The following is a 19,362-nucleotide window of genomic DNA, read 5'->3' as shown; positions in this document are numbered from 1 at the left end:
ACCATTGTTCTACTTGTATCAGGAACTTGGGAAGATGTTTTACATTTTTTAACTCTATCTTCACAGTAACCCTGTGAGCTAGATACTCCTCCTTCCCCTTTTACAGATAGGAAAACTGTGAGTCAGAAAGCTTTCCCCAAGTCACACAACTGGGAAGATGACAGGAGTGGCATCTGACTGCAAAGCCGTGTGCTTTTTCCAATATACATCATGTGTTAAGTGTAACTTTATTAGGTTTGTTGGTTTTGGATTGCTGTTGCTCAAGTTCTTATTATTTAAATAACTGTTGTGAGATCTCTCTCCAATGCAGAAGTTAGAGTCACTTACTCGTCATTAAAATTGACTGTTTAAAAAGTTGTTAAGTTACACTGAACATATTTTACTAGGTGGCAAAAGATTTGTACAGCATGTCCTGAAACACATCTAACAACACATTGAAGTATGCATTTCCTACATGCTCTCCTTCATACAGAGGAAGTGGCTCTGCAAGGAATCAATGACTCTTTTGTGTGCCTCCTAAAATTTAATGCATTCATAAGAGGCTGGGAATTCTTGGAGGGTGTGTGAACTAGTCATGTTGTGATTCACTTTAAAGAAAACTGTGAGAGTGACAATTTGGCAGTAAACAGTGCAAGAGAGAATAGTATTTGCTCTACTTTGGAAGTTATAAAATGTATCTTACCTCTTACCATAAACATTGGTCAGAAGACCTTTCAAAAATTATATAGTAGTCTAACTTCTATGTGTGGTTTGTGAGAAATTAATCTTGTAGAAAGGATTGAGTTTGTGCCATGCAATTTGCCATTTAACATACTTCAAAAGATCCAATACTTCATAGAAATATGAACTTGTTAAGCCAAATAAATTCAGTTTGTAGTAGCCCAGCCAGTTAAGAACTTTAAATTATGTGTTTTGAGAAGTCATTTAAAAGTATATTTGTATATGGTTGCATTTAAGTCTTATTTTACTAGTTGCTCTCTGTGAAAGTAGACAACTTGAAAGAAACATTTCTCCCATATTCCCACCAAATATTATCTTTGCTCAGATTTCATTTCATCCAATTTCAGAGGTTATGTCAGAATGTGATATACACACTTTTTAAATTTGGTTCTCTAAAATTGGGAAATCATATCATGGTCTAAAAATTTTTTGGTGAAACAGTTTTCATTTTTACCTGAACTTGTAGTGAACAAAATTAGTGGCTAATTCTTTCTGAGACCTTCTAGGATGTTTGTAAATATGTCTGGAGGAAAAATGATGAAAAACTTATATTTGTGAGTGGTGATGGAGTCAATAAGTAAATTGAGTTTTATTTTCTCTTACTGCCCAGTTTATCATTAACATCAAAAAGCTTATTTTTCTGCTTAATTGTAACCATTTCCTTTCTTAATATATTTTATACTGTAATCGGTGCTCTTTTCTTGTTTGTACCTCTTTATTTTTTATTTAATAACATCAAAGCACCTGTCTGTGGAGAGTCTGTGATCCTTGTTTTTGTTTTAGGCTTTCAGGATGAATCTGGAAAAACTCAGCAAGCCTGAACTTCTAACACTATTCAGTATTCTGGAAGGAGAGCTTGAAGCAAGGGACCTTGTTATAGAAGCTTTAAAGGTATGTTAAAAAGAAAAAAGAGAGGTCATCCTATGTTTTGAAAGTCATTTCATTGGTTTATTTAGTTAGGGATTTCTGTAGCCCCCATTGAAGTTAGAGGCCTGAGTATACATATTGATACTTGCTCTGGCAGACACCTGTTGTGTTGTAATTTTAGGGGCATTGGTGAATCCTTTCTGCCCCCAACATAGTTCCTTTAGTGTCTCTATCTGATATCTGCACCATGAGCTTCATTCTTTAGCTTAGTGGCCTTACCTGTCTTTGAATACTGACCCGTTGACATCTCAATGAGACCTACTCCTAGAACATGTGTGTACACCCATACACCAAAATTCAGGATATAATATCTGGGAGATAAGAATCGTATAAAGACCACTGATGGATTCCCTAGACCCCAGATTAAGAATTCTTACTTTTGTTTCAGTATTCAATATCCTAAAATTCAAAGGGGTAGAGGAGGTAGAGAGGTGGGGGCGTGGTACATGAAAACTATACTTACCACTCAGTTTTGCTGTGAACCTAAAACTGCTCTAAAAAATAAAGTTAAGTCTAACTAAGAAGAAAACACAGGGCCATAACTGCTTTCAATTGTCACAAATCCTTTACACTGCATCAGGGATTTCCTTAGTCACTGACAATAACCAGTCAGTGAAGTTCTTTTCTTCACCATGTCTTCTTTTTTCCTCTCAGTGATAGAAACAGAGTTTCCACGTACCACGCCCCCACCTCTCTACCTCCTCTACCCCTTTGTATTTTAGGATATCAAATACTGAAACAAAAGTAAGAATTCTTAATCTGGGGTCTAGGGAATCCGTGAATGGTCTTTATATGGTTAGTCATAGGTAGTCTTCTCTTGGATAACTTTGAAATCATAATTGTGATAAAAGTAAAATCTAAAGTTATTACTTCTGTATGCTGTTAAATTTAGAATGACATTAATTTATGTTTTTTAAGGCTGACTGACATTTCTAAGTATGCCTCAGGGTAATTTATCACAGAAAACTATTGCTTTTTTTGTTTTCTCTTACAGCTTTGTAATATGTGATAAGTAATTTCCACTGGTTTCATTCCTCCACAGTGCATAAGGCAGGTACTTCCTGATGTAGGGGGATGGAGCCTGTCTTTCTTTCTTTCTTTCCCTGCTTCAGTCTTGTCTGTCATGGCCTCCCTGGGGATCACGTGTTCATGGCTTTGACACATGCCTAGTTACATATGTTAAAGCTCATTACTGGTCTTTGTCTGTCATACCACTAAGCATAACCGTATGACCTTGGTCAAGTCATTCAATCTGTCTGGAGCAAAGCCTCCTTGTAGGTAATAAGAATAAATGGTTAGTAACTAGTATTTGTGCAAAGTGCTGTAATTTGCATGGCATTGCAAATACTCCATTAGAGTGGACTCATTTCTTCTTGTCCCTTTCTTTATATTCTGTCAGTGCATTTTGTATATCCCATATGCAAAGAACAGTAATTGGTTGCTAATCATTTGAATGGATGTCTCTAGTGTGCCCTCAACAGTGCCTCATTTTTTAATATGCCCCCTGCCAACATACATTACATGTAGTATTCACTCTGGCTGGTGACTCATTTCTGCCACATCTTCAGGCTTTCCCCTTTTGTCCTATTTGTAATTTCTCTTCCTTTCCCTGTACCTCCCTGCAAACTCCGTTCCATTTCTCGTAACCCCATCACACTAGTACCAGTAGTCCTAACCTCAGTAAACCCACGACACCCTCCCATTTCTTACCCCATGTTTGTCTGCTCAATGAAGAGAAAAGAAAAAAAAAAGGATTGGGGAAAATGTGAGCTTATTTCTAATCCCCACTCCTAATGCGGGTTTCCCACTTCCTAACCCTGGTTCTCATCGGAGACCCTGGCTCTCCTTTCTTTAGGAATTAACAGCTTGGAACTGGAAGAGTTCCACCACCTAGTCTGAACCAGGAAGGAAGGACTTGGTTCGTGGGGACTCCTTTTAGACTCAGAATGCATTTTCCGGGAGCAGCATTATTACAAATAGCAATCAGATTTTTAAAACTACAATAGTTTGGCAACATGTTAAAATAGCCTTGCCCAAGGATCTACCCTTTTTTTGTACTTGAACTCCAGGAAGTAGTTTCCCACAAATATCACAGTTGACTTCTACAAAAATTTGTGACCTCAGCCTCCCCATAACTGGAATAGGGGTGAGGGGATAGGTGCCCCTAATGGAAAAATCAGAGGATAACCTTATTTTCTCTTTGCTTTTCAGCCTTAGAAACCATACAAATCTGTAGAGCTTTATGTAGCTATTCTGCTAATTTTTGTATCCTCAGCACCCAGCATAGTGTCTGGCATATAAATGCTCAATAAATATGTATTGAACAGATGAAATGATTGTGCCATTTTGGTGTGTTGCTTTAAAAGACTGCCCTCACATTTCAAAGCAAATGTTGTGACTTGCTAAATTTTACAGCCTGTCCTTCTGTGCACTGCAGCTTTAATGTTAACCGATGCGTAGGTGCTTGTTGCACATGTTTTCCTAAAATACATTTTTTTCTGCATGAATCCAATTTTAGTTATTTGAGGCAGCCTATGACAAGTTGAAAGAGCAGCTTGAGAAACAAAAGCTATAATTAAGGGAGCATTTGGATATGAGATATCATTCAGAGTCCAGCACAAGTGTTGTAGTCTGTGCATACTGCCTGGAGGTGGTAAAGTCATCTTCTGAGGCTTAAGCTATATGCAATTTAGGTGGAATGCATAGCTTCACCAGAAGTGATCCGTCTTGAAATAGTCTGTTGGAGGTTAAAATAAGTAGCAGCTGGGTCAAAATTGTTTCAGTCGTTTGAGAAAAGCAACTTGTCATACCAGATTCTTAAAGTTAAAATGAAACCCCATTTTATTGGTGGAGGGGTGGTGTTTGCTTGGTTGGTTTGATTTTTTTGTATTTCTGTTTGTTTGATTGGTTCTGTAATGTATTACGATTTTATTGCATTATTTCTATAATTCTTGTTTAACGACAAACACCTGTTAGACTTCTTGGACTAATATGGGAGTTATTCATTTTCTTCTTTAGTGTTCTTTCTTAATTCATCTTTAGGGGGTTGAAAAGATTTTGGTCTTTGTCATAAATAGCTATGATTGGTTTTTCTTCTCTCTTTAAGTAAAAAAGGCTTTTTTTCCCTCTATCTCCAACTTCAAAGCAGATTTTTTTTCCTGGACATAAAGTCTGTTCTTCAACCTTGTATCTCTTAACAAAACTGTATGTTTCACTGTTGCTGCTAAATAAATAGTAGGTCACATTGGAAAGGGTTGGGATTATATACAGATGTATTATTATTATTAAGTTCCCATAGTTTGTAAGTAGATCCTATGTGTAGAGTTATAATTGTAAAAGAGTTTCATTCATTTTCCAAAATTTCTGAAAAGTGCCAGTTTGCAACTAAACTTCTAGAGCTTCAACAGTTATGTTCTTTTTCTCCCCCGAATATAAAAGCCTCCACACTCTTCTGTTGAGTCAAGACATGTTTGGCATAGAACCAGGGAAGGCAATAGAAAATATTGTAATATTCAGCTGCTTCTATATTTGAAGTCTAATTGTTACAGAAGCCATTTATACTGTATGTGGACCTAATTGAACTTTATATACAGTGATTTTCTGTTTAGAAGGGATTGCATCAGAGAAAGACATTCTTTATGAAAGTCTTTCACTTTGACCACTTCATTTTCACAAATGAGAACACCATAGGAATCCCCTCCACAGTGAAAGCCAATCACATTGCTCATGAACTAACTGGGAGGCTGGGCTGGAATCACACAGTTCAGCAAGAGAGCTTCAGCTCATTAATTCCAAACGAATCTGGGAAATGGCTTCCCGGCATAATCTGACTACTCCAGGGGAAGATGGGGAAACAACAGCCATTTAAAAAATTTGGGAAATAGATTTGACTGGCAATAAAAGTTAGATTAAATAGTTTATTTTTGAGTTTTCCACATTGAGTGTTACACCTGCATGTCTTAGATCTGACACAAAGCCACACTTAGCTATGACTAAGTAGAATCTACTTTGTATTTGTTAGTATCATTCTATTTTAAAGTGTTCTTTAAATTGCTTATATAATAATAGATGGTAAGTATCACAACTTTCATGTAGAATTAGCTTAAGGAATCTTGAATTCCTTTCCTCCAATGGCTAAATCATAAAACAGGTATAACTCTTTTAAAACCCAGAATAGAACTTTGTTCGTTTTGGTCAATGGCCTTTGCAGAATTCCCCAAGCAAGATTTACAGACAAAAATATTATAGACAGGATAGTTATAAATATAGAGTATAAGAATATAGTAGTTACTCTATTGGTTTAACTGTTGTGAGTTTTTCAAGCAGCTAGGGTTTAAAAATAAAACATCTAAATGTTACATATAGGTCTGTGTTGAAACAATAAATGATATACTTTTGCTGAAAATATTCTTAAAATAATAATAATTTTAAGAATCTTAATGACAGTGCCAAATGTTTGGAGCAAAACAAAAGTTATGGAAGGTGCTGGGGCTCAAGAACATCAAGTTCACTGTAAATCAAGTTTGACATCTGCTTTTGGTGGTGGCCTTGTGTCTGTTAAGGAAGCAGGTTATTATAAAGGCTGGTCTGAGATGAGGAAGGCAAAATGTAAAATTGAATTTAACAGCCACCATACATTGTCCTATATCAGTAAACCTGTCAAGAATGTTTACATTAAAGAAAACAAACAAAAACAAAAAAAAAGATAGCTTGTTTAATAACAATCTGTGAATATATTTAAATGGACTCAAACTCAAAGAATTCAGTGGCACTCATAAGCTTGGACCTAACAGTTCTTTGGCCAAAAATGGTCCCATTTTGATAGATGATTTTTAGGAAAAGCTTTTAGGATTTGGGTAGGTAGGTAGTTAGATCTTTGATAAAGATCACATGAATATAAGCTATAACTTAATAATTTCTGCCTGAATAAGAACTGGGAGATTAGGAAGCAAACAGAGCTTTATTTGGGAATTATATTACAGGGTTTTTAGATCTATATTCCTAACCTTTACTACAAAACATGTCTTAGAAGGGAATTAATCAGTGGCCATTTTGGGCCATATTTTAATGTAATCTTTAGGGTTGGAATGACTGGTATTTTTTACTCCTATTCTAAGTCCATACATGAAATCCTAGCTTTTCAAAAAAGAGACACAAACATAATTACTAGGCACTCTAAAAAACTATAAATAAGAATATTTAATTAAGTATAGCTGTTAAGAGCATGAACTTTCAAATCAGGCAGACCTAAGTTTGAGCTCTGCCATTTAATTGTGTGAACTTATGCCAGTTATTGTGTAAACTTTATGTGTAAAATGGTATGATTGTTTGGAATACTATTCAGCCATAAGAAAGAAACAAATCCCACCATTTGCAACAACATGGATGGAGCTGGAGGACATTATGCTCAGTGAAAGAAGCCAGGCGAAGAAAGACAAGTGCCAAATGATTTTCCTCATTTGTGGAGTATAACAATGAAGCAAAACTGAAGGAATAAAATGGCAGCAGACTCAGAGACTCCAAGAATGATCTAGTGGTTACCAAAGAGGAGGGGTGTGGGAGAGTGGGTGGGGAGGGAGAGAGGGGACTGAGGGGTATTATGTTTAGTACACATGGTGTGGGGTATCATGGGGAGAGCAGTGTATCACAGAGAAGAGACATAGTGGATCTCTGGCAACTTGCTGCACTGATGGACAGTGACTGCATTGGGGTATGGGTGGGGACTTGATGATATAGGTAAATGTAGTAACCACATTGTTTTTTCATGTGAAACCTTCATAAGAATGTATACCAATCATACGTTAATGAAAAATTTTTTTTAAAAAGGTATGATTGTTGTTAGGATTAAATAAAATTGCAAACACTAAACAAGGTGCTCAGTGCCCATGTACTGTTAGTTATTATTATTAGAACATAGGTTTTAAAGTTCATCCATTTAGGAGCAAAGGTATATTCCATGAAGCAAGAAATACTGATGATATGCTGACCTTCATAAGGAAAATGAATCTTAAATTAAATCTTAAATTATCAGCAGAGCTTGCACTTTAAATTATTACTCTTAAGAGAATTAATGGTTGTGAGTTGATCCGTCTCCACCCATACAACTAAAAGCATGTATTTGGAGACAGCTGGCAAGGGTGAAGGGTGTACTCTGGGGCATGAAACAGATGTTAGGCTGTATTCCTCTCTCTATAATGCAAACAGGAAATACAGGGACAGTGTGGAAAGCCTTCTTTAGAATTGATTTTTTTCCATTGATCTCTTTGTTTATTTCTTTATTGTTTGATTTGGCATATTGTTATATATTGTTTTTTAAACAGCTTTGTTGATGTACAGTAAGCTGCATATATTGTGTACAAATTGATGTGATCTGTGTATTCCCCCATAACACTATTACTGTAATTAAGATAATGAACATATTACCCCCCAAATTTTCCTTGTGCCCCTTTACCTGACATTCCCCACTCCTCCCTACCTCCCGCCCCTAAACCAGAAATCCACTAGAGATAAGTTTACATTTTTTAGAATTTTGTGTAAGTGAAATCATACAGAATATCGCCTTTGGCCTGGTTCTTTCATCTAGGGAAATCACCTTGAGATTCACTGCATTGGTAGTTCATTACTTTTATGACAGAGTAGTGTTCCATTGTCTGTATGTTCCACGTTTGTTTTATCTGTTCATCTGTTGATGAACATTTTCATTGTTTCCAGTTTTAGACTGCTACAACTGAAGCTGCTATGAACATTCATACACAAGGCTTTGTACGGACATACGCTTTCATTTATTTTGGATAAATTCTTAGGAATAGAATGACTATATTACATGGTGGGTGTATGTTTCACTTTTTAGGAAACTGCCAAACTGTTTTTCAAAGTGACTGTACTCTCTTACATTCCCATTAGTATAAAAATTCCAGTTGCTCCACATCCTCACTGACATTTGGTATGGCCAGTCTTTTTAATTTCAGACTTTCTAATAGGTGTGTAATATCTCATTGCAGTTTTAATTTGCATATCCCTATTAACTAATGATGGTGAGCATTTCTTCATGTGCTTATTTACCATTTATGTTTTATCTTTGCTGCAGTGAGATATTGTTCAAATCTTTTGCCCATTTTAAAAATCAAATTGTTTTGTCATTATCAGGTTTTGAGCATTCCTTACATATCTGGATGCAAATCCTTTATTAGATACATGCCTTCAAATATTTTCCCGTAGTCTTTAGCTTGTCATTTCGTTCTCTTAACTGTATCTTTTGAAGAGCAAAGTTTTTCATATAGATTAATTCCAATTTATCAATGATTCTTTTATGGATTTTGCTTTGATTGTCACATAGAAGAAACCTTTGTCTAAACCAAGATGAAAAAGATTCTCTTCTGTGCCTTTTTCTGTATTTTTGTAGTTTTTTACACTTAGGTCTCTGATACAGTTTCATTTAATTTTGTTACATAGTGCAACATATGGATCAAAATCCTTTTTTTTTTTTTTCGGTGTATGTGTATATCCAGTTGTTCTAGCATCATTTGTTAAAAAAACTATCTTTCCTCTGTAGAATGACCGTGGCACCTTTGTTACAATCAGTTTTCCATATATTTGTGGGTTTATTTCTGGACTCTATTCTGTTCCATTAATCTCTTTGTCAACTTTGATGCCAATACCACATTTTCTTGATAACTGTGGCCTTATAGGAAGTATTAAAATCAGGCAGTGTTAATCCTCCAACTTGTGTTATTGTTGAAAGTCATTTTGGTTATTTGTGGTCCTTGGCATTTCCATATTAATTATAAAGTCAAGTTAATCGATTTCTCCAGAAATACTATTGGGATTTTGATTGGGATTGCATTGAATATGTAGGTCAATTGGAGGAAATTTGATACCTTAACAAGTTTGTGTTTACTAGTTCCTAAGCATGGTATTCCACTCCATTTATTTAGGTGTCTTAGCAGTGCTTTGTAGTTTTCATTGTATAGGTCTTTCACATCTTTTGTCAGAATTTATCACTGTTTCATATTTTTATATTATAAATGGTATTGTTTTTTAAATGTTAATTTCTGATCATTTATTGCTGTTATAGAAAAATAAAATTGTTTTTATATTTCAATCCAGTGTCATGCAACCTTGCTAAAGTCATTTATTAGTTCTAATAGCTTTTTTATAAATTCATTGGATTTTCTACAGATAACCCCCATTGTCTGCAAATAAAGACAGTTTTACTTCTTTCTTTCTAACCTAAATGCCTTTTATTTCTTTTTATTGCCTTATTGCATTGGGTAAAACTTCTATTGGTCAAATGGATGTGGTGAGAATATCTTTTTCTTGTTCCTTATCTTAAAGGGGAAACACTGAGTCTTCATTGAATATGCTGGCTATAAGTTTTTCACAGATGTTCTTTATCAATTTGAGGAAGTTTCCTTCTATTTGTAGTTTGCTGAGAGTTTTTATCAGGATTGGATATTGGATTTTGTCATACGCTTTTTCTGTATTTATTAAGAACATAATTATTTTCTATGTCCTTGCTGAATGTCTGAAATATTGTCTGAAAAACAGCTTCATCCCCTTTCTTATTGACCTTCTCTTAGACCAAGTAGAGCTGTGTGGCGTAGCTTTTTCAGCTTCATGTTGCTGCTTTTTTAGAAACAAGAATTACGTAATTTAGGTTTTTAAATTTTGCTGAATAGATTTCAGTAATAAATTACTTTCCCAAAGGCAAAGCTTAATAGTAATTTAAAAATCATAAATATTTCAAAAAAGAAAGAATACCTCTGGTATTTAATAAACTATACTCTCTTTTAAAGCACCTTTTATCGTTATCTTGATTAGTTTAAAAAATTTATTGGCTTCTTATTTTTTGATAAATAATTTTCTTATTTTGGATAATTTTTCCGAAGGAGAAAAAAGAGTATGCACATTTTTTCATTTTCCGATAGAATATTATTTCCTCTTCCCTAGAAGTAACAGTAGTAATCTAACTATTTGAAACAAGCTTAACAATTATCTTTTCATGTTAAACCATTTAAATTGTATTTTCATATATTATATCACTAATTAGAAAGCAGACATCAAAATGTACCATTCCTTTATTAATTCCTAGAAAGCATTCTCCCTGTGGCTTAGTTCCCTTGAGAGAGGTAGAAGCTCCCAAAATGGTCTGCCCTGAAAAGGGATTGAAATGACTGGAAGGGAAGTGGTGGGATACTCCGGCAAGAAGAGCCAGGAGAAACAGGAAAGGCTGCTCATATGTACGGGCCATTTATAAATTGGATATATATTTTAAAAGGACTGCATTCTTAAGTGATTAAGCATCTTTGTTGCATTCAGAAAAACATTGAACCCATATATAACAGCCAACCTTTAAAAGTGATTGTCATACTAGCTAATCGCTATACAACTTTTTATCATGTGTCATCATGCACATTACCAGTTCTGGCATTTAGGGGTTCAAGAGTGAAGGTGCCAGAAGAATAAGCAAAGTTCTTATTTAACTGACATCTTCCTATGGGCTTTGTTTTTTTCTTATGCCTTTGAGGAAAGAAGTGGATTAAGCTTGTAAAATGCTACCTATTTAGAGAGCACACAGTTCTCTAGCAGTTGGGGAGAAGTTTCAGAAAAGATTACAGAACTGGGGAATTTCATTGCATTTATTTAGCCTGAAACTAAAACAAATAAAAAAGGGAAACAGCTTATTCCTGTTATTTTGACTTCCTCTTATTGTGTCTTCCTTCCACGTGTTAGCCTTGTGATTTGGGATTAATCAGAAGTTATTTCTAGTTGCCCCATAAAGAGAAGTCAAGGGAAGACAAAGAGATTGCTTCTAAAATTAAAGCCCATGGTCCATCATTTAGTATTTCAGTTCAGCCAGTTGTAGGAATAATTTGAAAGATAGGAGGAAACCATTTGTATGTTTGCTGAAAATCTTTATGGAAGGGGAGCATTTGTAAAATGAAGCTGGAAATTTTATTATATGGGCAATTATTTCCTTAGAAAACAATAGTAATGTATCTATTCCACAAAACTATCCTCATATATACACAAGGATGCCAATTGCAGTATTGTTGAAAACAGTGTTGGAAAACTTAACCTAAATGTCCACCAGTAAAATATAGTTATATAAATGAAACATGCTTACTATGGCATACTATGTAATTGCTTTTTTTTTTAATGAGAAAAAGCTATGTACTGACTTACTCAAAAGATCTCTAAGACATAATTAATGAAAACAAATTACAAAACAGTTCTACAGAATAATATTTATTTAATTATTATATGTATGTGTGCATACATGTACACAGACACACATTTCTCTATATTCTTAGAAAAAGTCTGAGAAGATATCCATCATACCAAGAACTCTTAAAGAGAAAAAAGAGACTGGGTTATATTCAGGAAGGACTTTGGCTTTATATAGTTAAAATTTTTATGAGAAACCATATATTTTTTTTGTAATTAAAACAAAAATTTGTGAGAAATATAGTATGAGCAGTGAGATAGCAAGGAGTTAATAACAACATTTATTTTTTAACTATCTTAATTTCTAAGTAGTTTATACTTCTCCCGTAAATCTGTATTAATTCTAAAATATAGTTAAGGGAGTAGAGATAGCGTAGAATGCCTAGGAAAAGCATGAACTTGTTACCTTTATATCCATGACTTTCTCCCAAAAGACCAAAGTAAATTTCCCACTAATTTTCAAAATCTGCTTTTGTACAGGATACCCAGAAGTAATTCTTTCAAAGCAGATTCCTTCACAGGTCATGGATTCAAATTAAATAAAGCTGACAACAAATATATGAGCAGTTTACAGGATTAAAATTTCAAGAAATTTTATTATCGCCCCTTTGAAGTACCTTTCCTGTCTTGAGTTTCACATGTGTAGTTCATAATATTCCATCATTTAGCAGCAACAACACAAAGTGTTTTCTGCCTCAGAAAGCCAACTCCGCTCAGTGAGCTCTAAAATATGCGTAACTTCAAAAAATTTTTTAATCTAATTCAGTAGCTAGCATGCTGTCTGTTCAAAATTCTTTGGTAGAAATGACTATGTGATTGTGTTACTGAATTCAGAAATGTCTGTTCTTATTGATTGGAAACCTCAGCTCACATTTTATAAATTTTTGTAGAATTGAATCATACTTAATGTAATTTTGTTTTCTTTGCATAATCATATAGATTAGTGATAATAGGAAAATCTGGCTATTCCTGCTGATCAACATCACAGATTATAGGGATTTTCATCTCTATTTTCTTTATGTCTAGTATTTCTTTTTTTTTTTTCCACTAAATATAAGGCCCGTGAGGACAGGGTACTTAATCTTGTTCAACACTGCATCCCAAATATCTAAAACCTAGTAAATTCTTCAGAAATGTCTGTTATATAAGAGAAGAAGTTCAGACCCTGTAAAGTCTCACTTGAATATATTCAAGGCTTAAAATAGATTGTGACTTAACTCAGATTTTTTAGAAGAGAGGCCTAACTAGTAATTTAGCTTCGTAACTTTTACTGTTGTTGATAATTCCCACTCAGTGACATTATTTACATTTCACCCTTACTAAGAAGGAACAATTTGTTCTTCAGACCGGAAATCATAACTTTGTAGTGAAATTTCCCTATTTGTAGTAAAGGACATCATATAATTGGGAAAAATACTTTTGTTCACTATGCATTTGCATTCATCTAAAAAAAAAATCAAAGACCGTATTTTAGTTTTCAGTTGACATTTTACCTCAGTGTCCTTCACTATCAGATGGGGATGTAGTCATCTGTATTCCCTCACTGGTTTATTAATGGGAGCTTTGTGAGCATCAGAGAAAAACAGTGATTTAAAAAAAAGTACAGTATTGCCTGTTTTTCTTCATCTGTCTGGATATATACAAAAATATTTTTTGCTAGACTTCTCAACTAAGGACTCTGTGGGCATCTGTCTAAATTACACGTCCTCTGTCATGCAGAACGTATATACTTATCCCCTATTTCTCCAGTGTTGCTTTGTGGGTTTTTTTGGCTTTCATAAAATCTTCATCAGCGCCTCCACTCCACCTTCTCTGTTTGCTTTCCAAACTGATAACTCTGAGTCCTTTAACCTTTAAAACTGTCCTTTCAGCCTGTTGTCCTTTGTTTGCTGATGGTGTCTTCCATCAATGGGACTAATGACTACCTTCACATCACACCTAGAAATCATTCAAGGAAAAGAGTGCTGACATAAAAAAGAAAGAAATCCTGCCATTTGCAACAATGTGGGCGGACCTAAGAGGGTATTATACTAAGTGAAATAAGCCAGGCAGAGAAAGACAAATGCCATATGATTTCACTATTTGTGGAATATAAAAACAAAACAAAACAAAATAAATAAATAGTAGTAGACTTGTAGACACTGAAAAGTGAATGGTGTTTACTATGCGGGAGGGGTTGAGGTGGGTGGGAAGGGTGAGGGGGATAAAGGGGCACAAAAATTCTCAATCATAATGGAAGTAGGTCACAGGTATGGTAGTACAGCATGGAGAGTGATTCTGTAACATCTTCCTATGCTGACAGATAATAACTGCATTAGTGGGGGTGAGGACTTAGTAATACAGGGTAAGTGTTGAACAACTGTGTTGTATACTTGAAACCAATATAAGATCATATGTTTATCAACAATACTTCAATTTTTAAAACAAGGAAAAGAGTGCTGAAACAAAGTCTCAGAGGATTAGAGAAGTCAGCTCTTTAGGGGATTAAAGTGGCAATGGGGTCTGTATATCCATTCTTGTCCTTGGTGACAGGTAAAGGTTCCTAATGGTGTTGCCACCCTGTAGAATAAAAAGGAAGATCTCATATATCTCCAAACAAATATAGCTCCTCCTCTTCTGTTCCATGCATATTATAATCCCCTTAAGTATACTTTCATTGTGAAGATAAAGGCAGTCTTGGTTTGGGATTACTTGGAATTTATAGTCGCAATGGTCAGTTGTAGCAAGCTCCATGTTGCGGTCTGTTCAGTGCCTTACTGTAGTGGTGAACATTGTCAGTTCACATTTACATTATCAGTAAGCACCTTAAAATCCACTGATGGCCCACCTATTACTTTTCAGTCCCAGCTTCTTTACTCATCTTCCCATTCTTAAACGAGAAACAATCGAATCCCAATCCCCCTGTATGACTGCGGGTTGAAACTGAAGAGCAAGCTACCTCCCTCTGTAGAAGGCTGCAGTGACAATAGAAATCGCCACCTTTCCAGCCTATGACTTGCGATATGACTTGTTCTCTCTTAATATGTCATCATAGATCTGCTGTAATACCTTCTGTCATTCGGATGTATAACTAGCGCTGTCCTGGCTTCTATTTGCCTGCCATGACATCCTGCTCTCACCATGGGGTGGCTCTCAAACCTTACTGGTCCCTGTTTTGCATTCTACCCTGTCTCTACACTCCTCCTCTCCCGCCTCTCCCCCAACAAACTTCTAATTCCTGTCTACTTAATGAACTTGTAAATGTGAACACTTTTTTACTCCTGAGCCAAGCTAAGAATCCTCTTCTCAGGACCTTACACTTCAGCAGCTTGTTTCTGGCCATGTTTCCCTGTAGTAATGGTCTGTCTGTAATTTAAGAATCTTGCTTCAAAGTTTTAGAGTTAAGACACATCCTCAACTCCCTCTATGGAATCCCCTAACTAGAGGAAGAAGATATCCTTTCGCATCTCGTTTAGTGAGCTCTTTTTTCATTATTTTAGCTTTAAAATGATTTTCTGAACTGTCAGTACACAGTGAGTGAAAGAGCCTGAGCAAATCTCTAGTAAAGAAGATTTTCAAGTTCATAGTTACTTAAAGTATCACGCACAGTGATCATCCGTGGACTGGGTCTCCTTATGTAATAGCTCAAGACAGCTTTGGGATTGTGTTCCCCCCTCAACTTTGTAGTGTTTCCTGTGATTCATTAACTTGCTGGGAGTCCCTTTATCTGCCAGAACCTGCCCTCTTCCAGGGTTGGCCTTTTCCTTCCTATTCCTTGTGAGTGGAGGGTCTGAGTCTTAGAAAGTTCTGATCAAAAAAAGTGTACTCGCTGTCCTCTAAACATTAATGATACTGTTTAGAAAACATTTAAACAAGCAGAGCAGCTTGTTTATTTCTGCTGTTAGGCCTAAAACTTGTCTGGCAAGTTTTAAGCTCCTTAAGAGCAGGGGACTACACCTTATTTAGTCAAATTTGTATCCCCATATCAGCACTCACATTACTTAGCATATGTGGCACCCAGCAAACATGAAGTGTTCAATACGAGCACTGAGAGCCTGTGCCCCTATGAGTCTCCATATGTCCGGAAAATTTTCCCAGACTTCTCTCATATGTACTATTTTTGTTTGTCTAACCCTGATACCACAGAGATTTTTTTTTTCTTTCTTTTTTTTATGTTTTGTATATTTGATGTTGGGTCAAACTTTTCCTGGTTTGTAGGCTTTTATAACATTCATTAATTTAAAATAAAACAATACTGATTCCTTATTACTTCTTTTAGACTTTACATACTTACTATAGTTTAAACTGTTCAAAAATCAAAAGTCAGACTTCTTGGGTTCTTCATTCTATTCTAGCGTTTTTCACTTTTTTGACAGGGACATACAGTAAAATGCAGACTTTGTATCGTGACCCAGGGGATGCACCACCACATACACAAATATAACACCCCCTAATTTTTATGCCAGAAGAGAGGTTTCTAGAAACAGTACTTATCTTACAATATTCAGTGCTCTGTGATGTTTTCTTTTCTGTTGTATTTAATTTTTAAGCTATTGATATAGGCCTACTAAATTGAATTTCATTCCTACAAAGCCCTAGAGACTGTTTATGTATTACTCATTCAGCTAAATATTCAGTACTTATACCATTTAGTGTTCTTCTCTACTACTTCACTGGCTTTGTGACCTTGGGAAAGTTCATGTTAATATTCAGTTTCTTCTGTAAAAAGGAGATAGAGTAACGCCTACTATATGTTGGTAGGATTAAATCAGATATGTAAAACGGCACACTGCATGGGAAATAAGCACTCCAGTGTTAGTGCCTCTTCCTGTTTCTGTTGTTGTTATTATTAAAATTACTTTGGTTTGAACTTCCCATATATCTGAAATACTATATATAAAGCATATATTAAATATAACTTAATTTTCCCTTTAATGCTCATTAATATTTTTTATTTTTTTAACTAGAGATATAATTAGATGTAGTGACATACACAGATTGTTAAGTGTTTATTTCAGTTCCATAAGTTTTGACAAAATGCACACACCCATTTGACCTACACTCCTATCAAGACATAAACCTCATTCACAGCAAAAAGTTATCCTGTTTCCCTTCCTGGTCAGTTGTCCTGCCCTTCCAAGAGGCCAGCACTGTTCTGAGTTCTTTCACCATATATTAGCTTTGCCCATTGGAACAGAATCACACAGAATGTATGCTTTCAAATCTGGCTCTTTTTTGTTGTTCAGTATGATGATCTTGATGTTCATTAGTGTCATTATATGTATCAGTAATTTGTTCCCTTTTGTTGCTAAATAGTATTCCTTTGTATGACTGCATCACATTTTATTTATCTGTTCTATTGATTTGTTTGTTTTTATTTCCAGTTTAGGGCTATTATAAATAAAGTTAATATGGACAATTGTGTAAAACTCTTTTTGTGGATGTATGTTTTAATTTCTTTTGGGTAAATACTTAGAAGTGGAATTGCAGGTAAGCATTTTTTTAGCTTTATGAGAAATCTCCAGGTTAATCATCAAAACATTTATATTGTTCATACTCCCACCAGCAGTATGAGTGTTCTAGTTTACTCTATATCCTTTCCAACATTTGATGTTGTCAGTCTTTCATTTTAGCCTTTCTGTTGGCTGTCTAGTGGTACCTTTTTATTGTTTTAATTTACATCTTCCTGATTGATGATGAGTTGACCACTTTTTCATGTGCTTTTTGGCCATTCGTATTTTATCTTTAAGTCTATGAGCCATTCCTGTTTTTTGTGTATGCTAATAGGTGGGTCACCAACAGATGTATGATCTCTCGAATAAGAGAGATTCAGATCTAATACATCATTAAAAATTATGCTTTGAAATTCTTATTTTATGTGCAGAGCGTTAATTTGTTCAGTATTTGTTGAAACCCTTTACACGTTTTCTTCCTCACCTCAAAACTTATTTGTATAGACCCAGTCCCGAATGTATATATAACCTGTTTACCATATACGTAGACTAGAACAATAAGGCAGAACAAAGACCCAAAAAAAAACACATTTATTTCAATTTCATTAGGAGTTTTCATAGGATTCTTTGGAATTTGAATGTTAAAGCAGCTACATTATGCTGTTTATCCATATTTTTATTCTGTCAACAAGCAGCTTACTAGCTAGAAGTACCACACTTGTAACTATTTGTACTAAACTTACCATTTTTAGTCTTTGAAAGAATTTAGTGTACTTTAATCAAATAATAATAAATGATCATCCATCTTTATATAAATAATTGCTTTTATAAACATCTGTGGTTGTAAACTGACTCCAAAGTCAGTTTATTGAAGCTTATTCTACTTCAAAGTCAGTTTGCTAAATGTATAAATTGATATTACCTTAAGTGATTTTATTAAGTAAGTCATAGATTTTACCAACAGCAAAATAAAATACTGACTTCACTAAAATGATGAGAGTAAGAGTCAGAGACATCAGGAAAGAGGCTGGAAAGTAAACATCTGTTAAGTGTCTTGGGCTTAAGGCAAAATATAGGGTATAGAAAGATTGAAAGTGCTTCCTTCAAGTTGCCTTCAATCTAGGCAAGAAGAAAAATAAGACAGAAAAGTGGGAAATGTTTAATCATAATACAAGAGATTACCAACTGACCACATTACATAAAATGTCATAGAGCAGTTCAGAATTAATTGCGAAATGGAAACTTTAATGGTTTATTCAGGTTCTTGATATATTTTTTGTGATGTATTACTTTGGAGTTATCTGGGGATTGGTGAATTTTGTTTTGTTTTTAATGGAGATTTCCTGGCCCAATTCAGTTTTACAGAATCGTAAATCTGCAAGGGTGGGTTTAGTCATTGGTTCTAAAATAAAGGAAAACATATATTGTAAACTTTATTACTGAAAAAATTATTCTATATTTATAATACTATGTGTGTGCCAGGTACTATAAGAAGCATTTTACACTGCTCATTTAGTTTTTGTATCAAAGCTATAGGTAGATTGTTAACCTCATTTTACAGATGAGGAATTCGAGGTTCAGAGATGTTAAGGTAAATTGTTGAAGGTAACACAGATAGAAACTAGTAGAGCCAAGATACAATCCCAGTTCTGTTAGACTCCAGAGTCAAAAATTATTGTAGAAAATAAATATATAGAAAAAGCTAGATTTGAGAATATAGATAGCATTTATGGTTAAGTGGAAGAAGCACTGGGTTTCCAATAATATATTAGAAATATGTTTTAAATCATGAAAGTTTTCTCTTTACTCCCATCTTAAATTTTGTACCATTTTCCAAAAATTTAAGTTTAATTCAAATGAGGCTAAATCCTCTTTTGTCAGTATTGTCAAACATTAAAGTCCAGTTTTCTTTCAGCAAGTAAAAAGGAACTCCCAAAATAAAGGATATACTTACAGTGTTTTTATCATCTATATCCAGAATGGAGGCTGTATTTCCAGTTGCTCAGGCAGTTTATCTGGGACCTGTAGTTTATCAGGGACCCCAGAGTGTAAATTA

General features: G+C 34.7%; 1 protein-coding gene across 2 annotated transcripts in view; it reads left to right on the top strand.

The window, feature by feature from the left end:
- The window catches only part of CTTNBP2NL (CTTNBP2 N-terminal like), a 47,134-nt gene that overhangs the window by 14,356 nt on the left and 13,416 nt on the right, over positions 1 to 19,362 (top strand). For both annotated transcript variants that reach the window (XM_036921533.2, XM_036921534.2), the window contains one exon: positions 1,504 to 1,611. In XM_036921533.2, coding sequence (XP_036777428.2) covers positions 1,504 to 1,611 — 108 coding nt within the window. The remainder of the gene's footprint in view (positions 1 to 1,503; positions 1,612 to 19,362) is intronic.

Source organism: Manis pentadactyla, chromosome 4 (genome assembly GCF_030020395.1).
Source record: "Manis pentadactyla isolate mManPen7 chromosome 4, mManPen7.hap1, whole genome shotgun sequence".
Taxonomy (NCBI): Eukaryota; Metazoa; Chordata; class Mammalia; order Pholidota; family Manidae; genus Manis; species Manis pentadactyla.
The sequence above is the reverse complement of the archived record's forward strand: the minus strand, read 5'-3'. Positions and strand labels throughout refer to the sequence as shown.